The 12,593-nt window shown below is 38.9% G+C and overlaps 1 protein-coding gene across 1 annotated transcript; it reads left to right on the plus strand.

The window, feature by feature from the left end:
- Positions 1-1,209: 1,209 nt before the first annotated feature.
- On the plus strand, positions 1,210-11,852 carry LOC139322845 (vomeronasal type-2 receptor 26-like). Its single transcript, XM_070952094.1, has 3 exons — positions 1,210-1,347; positions 8,171-8,297; positions 10,942-11,852. The coding sequence occupies exons 1-3, from the start codon at positions 1,210-1,212 to the stop codon at positions 11,850-11,852; spliced, it is 1,176 nt and encodes a 391-aa protein (XP_070808195.1).
- The last annotated feature ends 741 nt before the right edge of the window (positions 11,853-12,593 follow it).

Raw genomic sequence — 12,593 nt, forward strand, 5'->3', positions numbered from 1 at the left:
CTTTCTGGACATGTCCTGACAGGAAGGATCACAACCACAACAGAACAGTTTCCCCAGGAGAGTTTCTGTGACTTTTCACTAACATCCTTTTCTCCAGCTATCCTTCCTCACATGGAGCTGCAAAAAAGTTCTGGATCCCAAGTGGAAAAGTTGCTTCTTCCTATAATAATCACCTCTTCTACTATGTCTCCAGGAACTACCTTTGATGTAAACATCAGACTGAAGCAACATCGAAGAGATCTTTCATCAGAAAAGGATATATTCCTTAGCTTACATTCTGAGTGGCACATGTTTTCAGACAGATAGGAGCTGTGCTCTTGAGTGTAGTTTTCATTCTTTTCCAGGGAGGCTTTGTCTGTGTCTGCCTGAATCAGGAAAGCCAATAGCATTTCCATCTTGTGGCAGTGCTTTGAATTCGTCTAATTCATCTTGATATTTTTGTGAACAATTGGGATTTAGCTCTATGAATTATGAACTTTCTGCTTCTGCGTCTGATGATGTTGGTGTTCCAGGCAACTTCTGGGAAGCTTAGAAGGAAGTGCCCGCTGAGTTTGGAGCACCAGGATGGCAAACAACCATGGAGCTATTACAGGCCAGGAGACCATCTCATTAATATAATCATTAGTACTTCAGAAATATCTCACAGAATGTTACCTGTCAACAATACTCCTTCGTAAGTAAATTCCAGGTGATGGAGTTGCATTCTCTCCATTTGCAGTTCTAACCCTCTCCTTCTTTTCTTCTTATTCCACTTACTTCTGTATAGCAGGGTCTGTCTAATATCCTGAATGGTTTTGATTTCCATGGCTTCCCTCTTTTGTCTTATTTTGTGAAGGAGACTGAAATTCAAAGATGGGAGAGAAAAAAACCTGAACGAAGTTGAAATTATTTTCCTGTACAATCCTAGGTTCATCCCTTGACTGCTGCCCTAACTGTTGGTTTTGATCAGTGTTGGCTTCAGGCTCATTAGGTTTGTGGAGACAGAGGATTAGATTTTTTAAAAAAAAGAATTTGTTGCCACTTTTAATGATAATAACATGAACATTTTTTTACAATAGGATTTCTTTAGGTTTTTTAAAAACCCTACGCTTCATTTTTGCCGTTCAACTGATCAACAAGACTCCCCAGCTCCTGCACAATCTCACACTGGGCTACAACATCCATGACAACTATCTGAGCCTTTTACGCACTTCAGAGGTCTTGCTGGACATGCTCTCCACTGGAGAAGCCAACGTCCCCAACTACAGCTGTGGAAAGAAGGACAAACTTCTAGTTCTTATTGATGCAGCAAACAGGGACGTCTCCATCCAGATGTCAACATTAGCAGGAACCTACAAAGTCCCACAGGTTTGTTTCTCTATCTGGTAAATTGAGTGTGTGTGTGTGTGGGGGGGGGAAGATAGTGGATGAGCAATAGATAGAATTGTAACTTCTCTGTGGAATTCAAGAGCTGCTTTTCACTATATTAGCAAACATGTCAACTATGTTTTGCCCTATTATATTCATGTTGAAATTCATCTTAAAAGGCCTGAGAAATAATAATGTCTCTGCAGAGGACTTTCTACAGGATATTCAGATACTCAACTATCTCTAATTGTGGAGCCCCCCGTTGGCATCTTCAATTCACATAGAAATAATACCTGCCATGTCCAGTTGGATTGAAGTGGGCAATAGGTGTGCGTGCGTGCGTGTGTATAAAAATAAAAAGGACAGGCCAGTTGTAATTAATATTGTGGCTAAAATATATGTCACGTTCCTTTTAAGTAAGTTTGAGAGTGGATAGAAGGAAAGTGCATTCCTTGCAAAACAACAAAATGGGTTTAGGTAGAGTTAAAAGTTATATAAATTTGTATAATAAATAAATAATCTAATATTGACAAATGATTGATCTTGAAATATTGAATCACAAAAATATGTCAGTTGAGTAAACCTCAGTTTGCTGGCTTTGTAGATGTTAGTGCAGCATTTGAGACAACAAATGGAGAAATATTGTGGAGGAAATCGGTTGCCCTTAAAATGGAGCTCAGCCTGTTGGCCCTGATCCAAGCCCTTTCTCCAAGCCCTTCTTTGAGAGGGAGGTTTGGGCTCTTTGGAGCCATGAGAAGAAGGAGCGATACTTACCAAGGAGGAAGGGAAGGCTGCATATTTGAACCCTTGTTCTTCAGTCTGGATATTAATGACTTACCAAGAGTAATGATGGATCCTGAAGTACTAAGTACTTAGTCTAAGGTGCTAAATAGATATTGGTACACCTGGTTTATTCTGATACTTTATTATTACTGTAGTCATAAATTAGATTGTGTAAGCTGTTAAGGAAACAATTAAGAAGGCTCCCACTGACATAATAATTCAATGATTATTGATAAATCAAAGTCAAAAGTTACGATCTTTGGAAAATGACATTATAGCCAAAGATGTCTATTTGAGGGTGAGCCAATAGAGCAAGTAACTCATTTTCTTACTTGGAGTAGTTTTCTCTGAGAGTGAATCTTGGATCCTTCATCATCAGAGAAGCCACTTAAAGAAAGGGTATGAGTGAATTTACTGCTGAAACTTAAAAAAAAATCATAGCTATCAACTTTCTTTCCATTTATGAACGGATATAATGCCAAAGTTACCCCCAAGCCATTATATCGAATTGAAGTTTGGTGTTTAATATATATCACTACTAGAATAAATCCATTCACAGCATTTGAGGAATATCTTGGAGGTAAACAAAAGGACTTCAAGCTACTACCCTGAATTGGGAATTTATACAATTTGTCTTTTGTCTTGTCTAAAATCTGGTTAATAATTATTATTGTACTATTAAAACTATGGAATCTGGCAGGCCTCCAAATTTCTCTGTGTTACAGCTGCAAAATTTCAATTAAGGACATCTTGTTTTATACGAGTAGCAAATTATATTAGGAGATGGCCTCCCTATATCTTGTTCAACTAGAGAACAAATCTATTCATGGAATTTCAACTATTTAATAAAGAGATAGATCAATAGTTTGGACTCTACATTAGATAAATGACCTATTGGGACTGATATATTAAAATCAGATATTTCCCAGGTGATTAGAATTCAAAAGTTAAATATAATAAAGCTCCTTATTTGATCGAAATGGTTCAGCGTGGGGTCTGATTGTGATGAATTGTAGGGGTGATGCAGAAATGATTTAGATTCTTTAATCTTATTCCTTCTTAATTTATTCTTGCATTCTGTTTTATATACTGACTTATTAATGTTCTATGTTCTACATTATGCATTAAGGCTAATCAATGGCTAATCAAGAATAAATTGTTCTAACGTGTTCAAGAGAACCAGGTTGGATTAATTAAAAACAAGTATTCAGGACTTGTTCTGACCCCAAATATAACACAGCCTTCTTCATTGCCTTTTCAGATCAGTGTTGAACCTGTTTCAGAGGCTCTGAGTGATAAAAGTCAATTCCCCTTTTTCCACCAAATGCGCCCCAAACAAGGGATCCAGTACCCAGCAATTGTCCAACTGCTCCTCCATTTCAGATGGACCCTGATTGGCCTCTTTGCTTCAGACACAGGGGAGGGAGAGAATTTCATGAGGACTTTCACTCCTATGCTTGTCAGGAATGGAATTTGTGTGATTATATTACAACAATTTTCAACAACTGGATATATAGCAGTCCTCAGGGAGGCCCTCTCTAAGTGGAGACAAGTCAACGTCTTTGTTCACTTCATGGAATATGATTCTTTTTGGTTCAGAATTCTTCCTTTCCATTTAACACTTATGCGTTTGCCAGGACCCATTGAAGGGAAAGTCTGGATCTTGACAGTCTTGGGACATTTCGCAATTATAAGGCACAGACTTCTTAGATATGTCCATAGTATTTGGACCTTTATTTTGCAGCAGAACTATAGGCAAATATATCATGCATTTGAGCCCTATTTATTTTTGGAACCCCAATTTGAAGATCATTATTTTCGTTGTTCTTTTTCAAAGAATGTCTTTTCTGTCAAAGGCCGCAGAAGATGTACCCAGAAAGCCCCACTGGAGACCCAGGAGGAAAGGAACAGGATACCGATTATAAATTTCCCCTATTTGTATAGTTTCATTAAGACTCTGGCCCACGTCTTAAGTGCTGCATATTCCTCCAGATCGAGGAGGAGAAGGAAGGGGGTCAAAGAGAGGCTGGGGGCTCCAAAGCTGGAGCCATGGCAAGTATGGGGTCCTGACATTTTAGCTTCCATCCCTCTGTTTTAATGCAAGAGATCATAACTTGTCAAGTCCAAATGGCTAAATAGCACATATTTTTCTACTGGATTTAATTTACACACCTTTCTCTGTTGAGGAATCATAAATATTATTTCTGGAAGCTGGGAATTTTTAAAAAGTGATCTGAGTAGTTTTCTCTAACAGTTGGAATAAATCATGCATCACAAAATAATCATTTATCAATTCTGTCTGTCTGTATTAATGAATATATTGAAGATTACATAAGCAAGGATGATTGTTATTCATATCTCCCCAGTTCTATGAGGAACATTAAACATTTCAGTATAATTTTCTAAGACTCCCTTTTTACTATCTAACCCTCACTTAACTAGGTTCATAATCATGACTTTATGAAGATGTTGTTTAATAGTTTCATGAAATCAAGTTATATCACAAGCATTCCCACAATCTATTAACCAAGTATAATGATATATGGGAATGACCTTGGGGATGGGGGGAAGAGATGCTAACTAGAAATGAACAGACAAGAGGGAGGAGAGCCCTCAGCTGCATAATGGACAGAGAAAGAAATTCAGAAAGGATCCTGCCCGACTTTCCATGTTGTAGAAACAATTTGGGGGGTGGGGGGTTAGAGAATTATGCTTTCAAGATTCTCTTAATGTAGCCATATAATAAATTAGATTTTGGTCCTCTGGTCATGCGTGTCTTGTGTTTATACCGGGAGAAGTTTAACCTAGGAAATTTTTAATTTTTTTTTTAATTTGATTTATATGCCGCCCTTCTCTGGAGACTCAGGGCGGCTTACAATGCTTTAACCAATAGCCTTCATTCTTTTGTATATTTTATACAAAGTCAGCTTATTGCCCCCACAAACTGGGTCCTCATTTCACCTACCTTAGAAAGGATGGAAGGCTGAGTCAACCTTGAGCCTTGGAGAGATTCGAACCAGCAGAAATTGCAGGCAGCTGTGTTAATAACAGGGTGCACTAAACCCTTGTACTATCAAGGCTCTAGACAAACCCATTCTTACCAGTAATAATCCAGTTGTTTTCAAGGAGTTTATGAATAATCTCTTTATTGGTTGGTTGGATTGATTGTGTTGTGACTGCTCTATCTTCTATATAAATGACAAATTTTGTCAATTATGTTTTATCAATATATGATCAACAAATTTTGAATGTTTGTTTTTGAAGATAGTGGCAACTTTTGTTCTCCAAACTAGGAATACATGAAAGTCAGACATTTGTAGAAGAAGGATTCAAATGTAGAAAGACCATGTGGGATAAGAAATCAAGGTTTCTGCTTTTAAAATTTCTGGGTTTTTCCATTTTAGTTTCATCCCTTTCTGGCGAAGAATGAGTTTTGCAATTTTTCCACCTTTGATTTTTACTTGGACCAAAATGGAGATGTAACGGCAGATCTGATCATCAAGAGCTGGGTGGTTCTCCCCAAGATGGATTTTATTATCCAGAAACTGGGGAGTTTTGAAAGGCAGACACTTATTATCAACCAAGATGCTCTTTCACAGTTAAAGTTGCTCAACAAGGTGAGTGTCTATGGAGATTCTCCGCCATCCAGGTCATGGTTGTCCCAAAGGTGCTTTTCCAAGAGGCAAGTGGACTTCCTTTGTTTTTCCTTGAAGACATTTTGCTTCTCACCTGAGAAGCTTCTTCCGTTGCCTGTTGAAAAAGGACCTTTGGGACAAGAAGGTGAGCAAAATACTGGTGTCTTTTCTCTGTTTCCAAAGCCTTAGGACCCATTTCAAGTCTGCTAAGCCTAGTCACCATGCTGGATGACCTTCAATGAGAACTGCATGTGGGGAATGATAATTTTCTCAGACTGCTTGGGAGGCTAATGAAGAAAGCTCCTTCTGATGATATAATATGTGTAGCGCCACCCTGAAAAAGGCCTTTAGAGTCTGGATTCCTCTACCCCCTTTTTTCCAGGTACCCATACTCTTCCCTGTATTATGGTCACTGGCAGGTATCTCAATGTCCATCATTCTGGATGTCAGTCTGCTGTGAGGTGGCACCTCCACTCACCCAGCCCACCTCTACCAGGAACAGGTCTGGTGCCCCTTTGCTCACTCACTTGTCTAGGTCAGCTCGCCCCCATCGTGCCTGGTTGCTGGCTCCTTCATTGCCTGGATCAGCTTGCCTCTACTGCCTCCTGCTTGCCAGGCAGCCTTCCTCGCTCTCTTTTCTCCTGAGTTATTTTCTCCTGTTTACCCACCAAAGCCTCTCCTTTTATCTGCTTCTCTCCTTTCCTCGCCTCTTCCTCCCTCCAGGACTATCCCAAAATTTTAACACCCCGATTTTTAACCTTATCTGAGATAAATGCCCCCCCCCACCTTTCAGGATTCCAGCCAATTCTCTCCTCAAGAGTCTTCCTGCCAAAAACCAGACAGAGCCCCCCTTTTTTCTTCCTTTCCTTCCTTTTCCTCTCTCAGCAGAAGCTCCGGGACTTCCCCTGCTGCACATGGGACAATGTTCTACTTCTGTCTGATTCAGAGAACCTAGGATCATCTGGGTGAGAATTCTTTAAGACATAGATGATGGTCCTCTTGTGTCTCCATAAAAATAGTGAGAGAGGCCATCAAGAGCCAGGGATTGTGGTGCTGATAGCCTCAAGTTCATTTCTTCCTTGTCCTCAAATATCAAAGAAGGCAATTCTGCTGAGCAGGGCCTGAGTTCAGGCTTGGACTGAATCCGATGAAGTTTATTCAAGAGTGGCTGGAAGTCCTGTAGGTCCCAGTGCAAAATAAGCCCTGGAATTAGAATTCAGCTTCTCTAAAATTATGAGCTGTTGGTCTCCTTATCCAGAGTATAACAATATAATGTCTCATATTGTACAATGTCTGTACTCAGACAGCTGAAGCACTGAAACGTTTCATTGAACTAAACAAAAGCCCTTCCTGATATGAAGGAGAATTTGAAAGAAATGCTATTTAGATTTGGTCTTTGGTTTGTAAGAGGGCTCTTCATCTGAAAACCCCTTGAATGCCATTGCTCATCTTGAGGGTTAGCTACCTTCAGTCTCTCTGGGGAAAAAAGGTGTCTCCAAAATTAATTAATAATAAAGGTGGGTCTATCTTTCCATACTGGTTGAAGTTACCTTATACTAGTTCTTCAACATAAAGGACTTTGTCTTGGATAACTAGATGTGCTTTAGAAATTTCCCTTTCCCATGAGGTTACATTCTCATGTTTCCCAAAGATGCTTTACTTACACGTTTTGAGGGACATGTTGTCATGACCTCTATCTCATCTCATTACAATCCTAGAAAATAATGACTCTGTTTTATTCTTGTTTTATCTGTACAGAAGCTACAGAAATTAATCAAATAAATAATGGAAATAATGGAAAATCAAAGAACAACTGGCTTAAAGTTGACAGCCCTAATGTGAAAGCAACGTTTCCTTTGTAGCTTAAATGAGGGACTTTTGGGGTCTACTGTCAGAGGGGAGCAGGTTTTCAATGCTTTATGTACTTTGTGGATCTAAATAGTCAGAGATTTCTTCATCACAGTTTTTCTCTATTTTCATACATACAGTAAAAATTTAATAAATCTGAAATTTATTCCAAATTTAATTCATTCTAAAATTTAATATAAATAGATCATCATACTTTAAAATCATAGATATATGAAGAATGGAGGAATGCAGTGTTAATAAGGCTATGAGGAGACTGCTTGTCACTTAATGTCCCTTAAACATCTTTTTTCAATTCCATCCCTCCAGATTTTACAATCCTTTTTTGTAATGTGATGTGCCAGACCCAAAACTCAGGACTAAATGAAGAATATGCCAGTTATTGTATTTCCTACAATCCTTTGGACCTAATCAGAGATGTCATATTTGCCTAAATAAAGCATAAAAACTACTTGTCTAATGTCCATTTCTCACCCCCATTTTCCATGGATGGAGAGTCCTAATGTATTTTCTTTGGCATTCTTTGTTTTCCTGCTCAGTCCCTGCCTCAGTCCAAATGTGTGGAAAGTTGTCGTCCTGGATTTCTCAAGAGGGCTCGAGAAGGAGAGCCAGTTTGCTGCTATGACTGCGTTCCTTGTCCGGAGGGGACCTTCTCCACTCAGGAAGGTGGGAGACACCAAAGGAAATGGCAGGCCTTATGGAAATGGATTTATCCAGATCAATTTGATGAAAGTGCGAGTTAAACAACAGATTGAAGTTCACCTGGTTTATTTTCAGTCTGAAGAATATGTTATATAAAGTGAAGAGTAACCAAAAGATCTTGAAGGAAAGGTGGGGAACAGATGGGAAGGAAAGGAAGATTAGACATGTTTTTCCATTGTCAGGGAAAATAATTCTTCTCCTCGTTAGTTTGCATGTCTCCCTCCATGTTTATTTTTCTAGGAACATCTCAGTTCTTTAAAAGTTTAGGACTTGTCTTAGGTTCTTTGCTTTACCTCATCTGAAGCAGACTTATGTTATGTTGTCCCACAAAATTGATGCATAAAAAGTTATATCAAGCAATCAATTTCTATTAAGGTCATCAAAAAATATAAGTAGATGTCTTGGCAGTGGTTTGTTCTCTGAGCTTTCCATTAAGCTCCCAAATGTTTCATTATCAACCAGGTAACCTCATCAGCTTTGTTTGAAGTATCTTATATCTTATTCCATTTCTCTTTAGTTTATGTAGGTTTTGTGTGGTGGTACAGTCAGTGGGTCCAGTGGTGGGTTGCTACTGGTTCTACCCGGATTGGCGAACCAGAAGCGGTGGTGGCGGGAGGCTCCACCCACCTGTGCTGGACGCTTCTGCTCATGCGCATCGTGGGCGTGTGTGCGCACATGAACAGGTAGCAACAGGTTTTGCAACCCACTACTGAATGGGTCGTGTTTTTGGCCATTAGCTTGGTGCAGAAATCAACTGGTGGGGAGGTGGTCGGTTCTGTATTTCCTTGATCATTCGAATGGTCTGATTTCTTCAGGTTCATAAGCGCATTCCAAATCAATATGTTTGTGGATCGCAGAACACCAGGTTTTGACGAATTCACGTGCGTGGTGAGTGTCCACATGGCCGATGATTTTTCTTCTGTCCCAGTCAAACTGGTGTCGATGTGACTCAAGTTCAGGGCTTATCTAGACTTACCTACCATAAGTAGATCGTCTTGACAAATCATGCAGGGAGAGCTTTTGGGGTCAACAGAGCGAAAGGAAAAGAAAAGAAAAGAAAAGAAAAGAAAAGAAAAGAAAAGAAAAGAAAAGAAAAGAAAAGAAAAGAAAACTCTTGCCATGGTATCACTGTGTGAGGGGAATGGTAAACTCAATGTGGAATTATTGGGTTAAAATGTGCTTACTTTCCTCCAATAATTTAATTACCCATGTCATGGATTAGAATAGAATAGAATTCTTTATTGGCCAAGTGTGATTGGACACACAAGGAATTTGTCTTAGGTGTATATGCTCTCAGTGTACATTAGGAGAATAAAATACATTCATTCATCATGAATAAAAGATACAACACTTAGTGATAGTCAGGGCTACTAATAAGCTATCAAATCGTACTAGGAAACAAATAAAAACTATATAAATTGAAAGATACAAGCAACATGCTTATAGTAATAAGTGGGAAGAGATTAAAAGATAAAAAATTAAAAGGTAAAACACCAATATTCATTTTAATCCAGTTCAAATTCCTTTGTATCACTAGCAGTGGGCCTACCATATCTTATTTTCTTATTTTCTTTCTTTTTCTCTTTTGTTAAATAGTGAAATATAACCAACTTGCAACCCCAACTGAAAGCAAAACCTGTTGTGATTCAAAATGGAAGAAAAATCCATACATGACTGGGAAGCAGGCCTAACAAAAAAAAAAAAGGGGGGGGAATGGAGAATTAATAAAAATAACAAGCTGTACAATATTGGTTTCTATCATATGGAACTAGTTCAGTACTTGAATCTATTAGTAAATCTAGACAGTAAGGAACCAAATGGCTTTATCTCCTCATGGTTAGAATATAAAGACTTTGCCAAAAATAAAGTCTATTATTCCCCTCATTTATTATTTAAGGAATTAATCAGGCAACCTATAATTCCTATAAACCAATAAACAAATACATTTTTATTATTTTTTCAATGTAAAGAATCTAACTGGGATTAATATGGCAATCCCTCTGAAAATATATTTATTTATTTGTTTATAACCCACATTCTTATTATTTGTATAAATAACTCCAGGCAGCAAACACATATGATACTCATTCCTCCTCCTATTATCCCCACAACACGTGAGGTGAGGGGAGCCGAGAGAGAGAGTGACTGAGCCAGAGTTACTCATCCAGGTTTCATATTGAAAGCAGGATTAGAATATACAGTCTCCTTACTTTTAGCCTGGTGCCCCCCCGCTCTCCTCCCTCTCTCTTTATATTTATACACACACACAAACTATACCTAAATTTTGCATGGTAACTTTCATTCTAATTTGATAAGTTTTACATTACAAGTTTGCTCTCCTGAAATGTTATCAATACACTTAGACATATTTAATTTCATATAACAAAACCCTCTGTATTGAGATTTTGATTGTACTACAATGGAGAGAATAGTGTGGTCTCTTTAGGCATCACTTCAGAAATTCTATCTGAACCACATCAAAGACTAATGAAACTGCTAAGAAATACCTACTGGAGAATGATTTTGATATTAGTTGTTGACCAAAGCAGGCATTTCTTTAAAAATAAAAGGTGAAAATATTGAAGGAATATGCCTTTTTCCCCCTCAGATACAGAAAAATGTACCAAGTGTCCAGATGATAAATATCCAAATGAGGCCAGAGTCCAATGTATCCCCAAAGTTATAACCTTCCTGTCTTATGAAGAACTTCTAGGCATCGTCCTGGTCTCTTTTGCCCTATTCTTCTTCTTAACCACAGGCCTTGTTTTAATCATCTTCATTAAATACCGAGAAACTCCCCTTGTCAAAGCCAACAACCGGGACCTCTCCTACATCCTCCTGGTCTCCCTCCTGCTTTGCTTCTTGTCTCCTTTTCTCTTCATTGGTCAACCAAGGAAAGCCACCTGCCTTCTCCGACAAACAGTTTTCAGCATCATTTTCTCAGTTGCAGTTTCTTCTCTCTTGGCCAAAACCATCACGGTGGTGCTGGCCTTCCTGGCCACAAAACCAGGAAACCAAGTGAAGAGATGGTTGGGGAAGAGCTTGGCCAACTCCATCATCTTTTCTTGTTCTACAGTCCAAATTATCATCTGCTCCATCTGGCTGGGAGTTTCTCCCCCCTTCCCTGACTCTGACCTCCACTTCCAGTCTGGAGAGATCATCCTGCAATGCAATGAAGGGGCCGTTGTCATGTTCTACGTCACCCTCAGCTACATGGGCTTCCTGGCTGCCATCTGCTTCACGGCAGCTTTCCTGGCCAGGAACCTGCCCGGGGCCTTCAATGAAGCCAAGCTGATCACCTTCAGCATGCTGGTCTTCTGCAGTGTCTGGGTGACTTTTGTGCCCACCTACCTGAGCACCAAAGGGAAATCCATGGTGGCTGTGCAGGTCTTCTCCATCCTGGCCTCCAGTGCTGGTCTGCTGGGCTGCATCTTCATCCCCAAGTGCTACATTATCCTCCTGAGGCCAGGCCTGAACACAAAGGAGCATCTCACAGCCAGAACAAGTGTAAAAACATGAGACATAACACTGTGACATTTATAGAATTGTAAAATTTCCTTTTATTTGAAGAAATGCGTTGAACTATTTCCACTTATATATTATGCAGGTGTCAAAGAATATCATATCTATATGTTTCAAAATGGAAAATAATTGACTGACTATAATTCTTGTAACCCCCTTCCCTTTCATTTCAATAAATCTTGCTAAAGGGAACTGTGTAAATTTTGTGTGTGAGAGATAATTTTGTGAAAGTCATTCAGGGAGTTGAAGTCCACCCATCTTCAAGCTTCCAAGGTTGAGAAACACTGTTTTAGCGTCTCCAGTTTGAGAAGGAGGTTGGTCTTGAAAACCTCCAAGGTTCCTTCCAACTCTGTTGTTTTGTTATTCTGATTCAGTCCAAACCTGAATTCAGAGACTGGTCAACAGAATTGCTTATTAAAAACAATCTTATACACCTTTGAAAATTTATCTGGTATCAAATACCAACAAGTAATCATTCCATAAAAGTTCTCCTTTAGGTTGAAGTTCAGCATAAATTTTAATGTAGACCACATATTTTCCCACTGCTCCAATATTATGACCAAAATTCCCCACCCAGTGAATCATGCAATATTTAACATACTCACTGTTAGTGGATTCACCATCTTCTTCTTCTCTCTCTCTCTCTCTCTCTCTCTCTCTCTCTCTCTCTTTTTTTTTTTTAGTTTCTTCTTATTTTATTCTTCCTGTTCTGATTGGTATTGCATTTGGATTTTGTTT

This window comes from Pituophis catenifer, unplaced genomic scaffold, assembly GCF_029215685.1.
Source record: "Pituophis catenifer annectens isolate HBS135680 unplaced genomic scaffold, rPitCat1.0.hap2 SCAF_11, whole genome shotgun sequence".
In the NCBI taxonomy this organism is placed as follows: domain Eukaryota; kingdom Metazoa; phylum Chordata; class Lepidosauria; order Squamata; family Colubridae; genus Pituophis; species Pituophis catenifer.

Coding starts and splice junctions, on each gene's coding strand:
- LOC139322845 (XM_070952094.1), top strand. CDS start 1,210: ATGCTCTCCACTGGAGAAGCCAACGTCCCCAACTACAGCTGTGGAAAG. Junction 1,348..8,170: donor GAACCTACAAAGTCCCACAG/GTTTGTTTCTCT, acceptor TTTCCTGCTCAG/TCCCTGCCTCAGTCCAAATG. Junction 8,298..10,941: donor GACCTTCTCCACTCAGGAAG/GTGGGAGACACC, acceptor TTTCCCCCTCAG/ATACAGAAAAATGTACCAAG.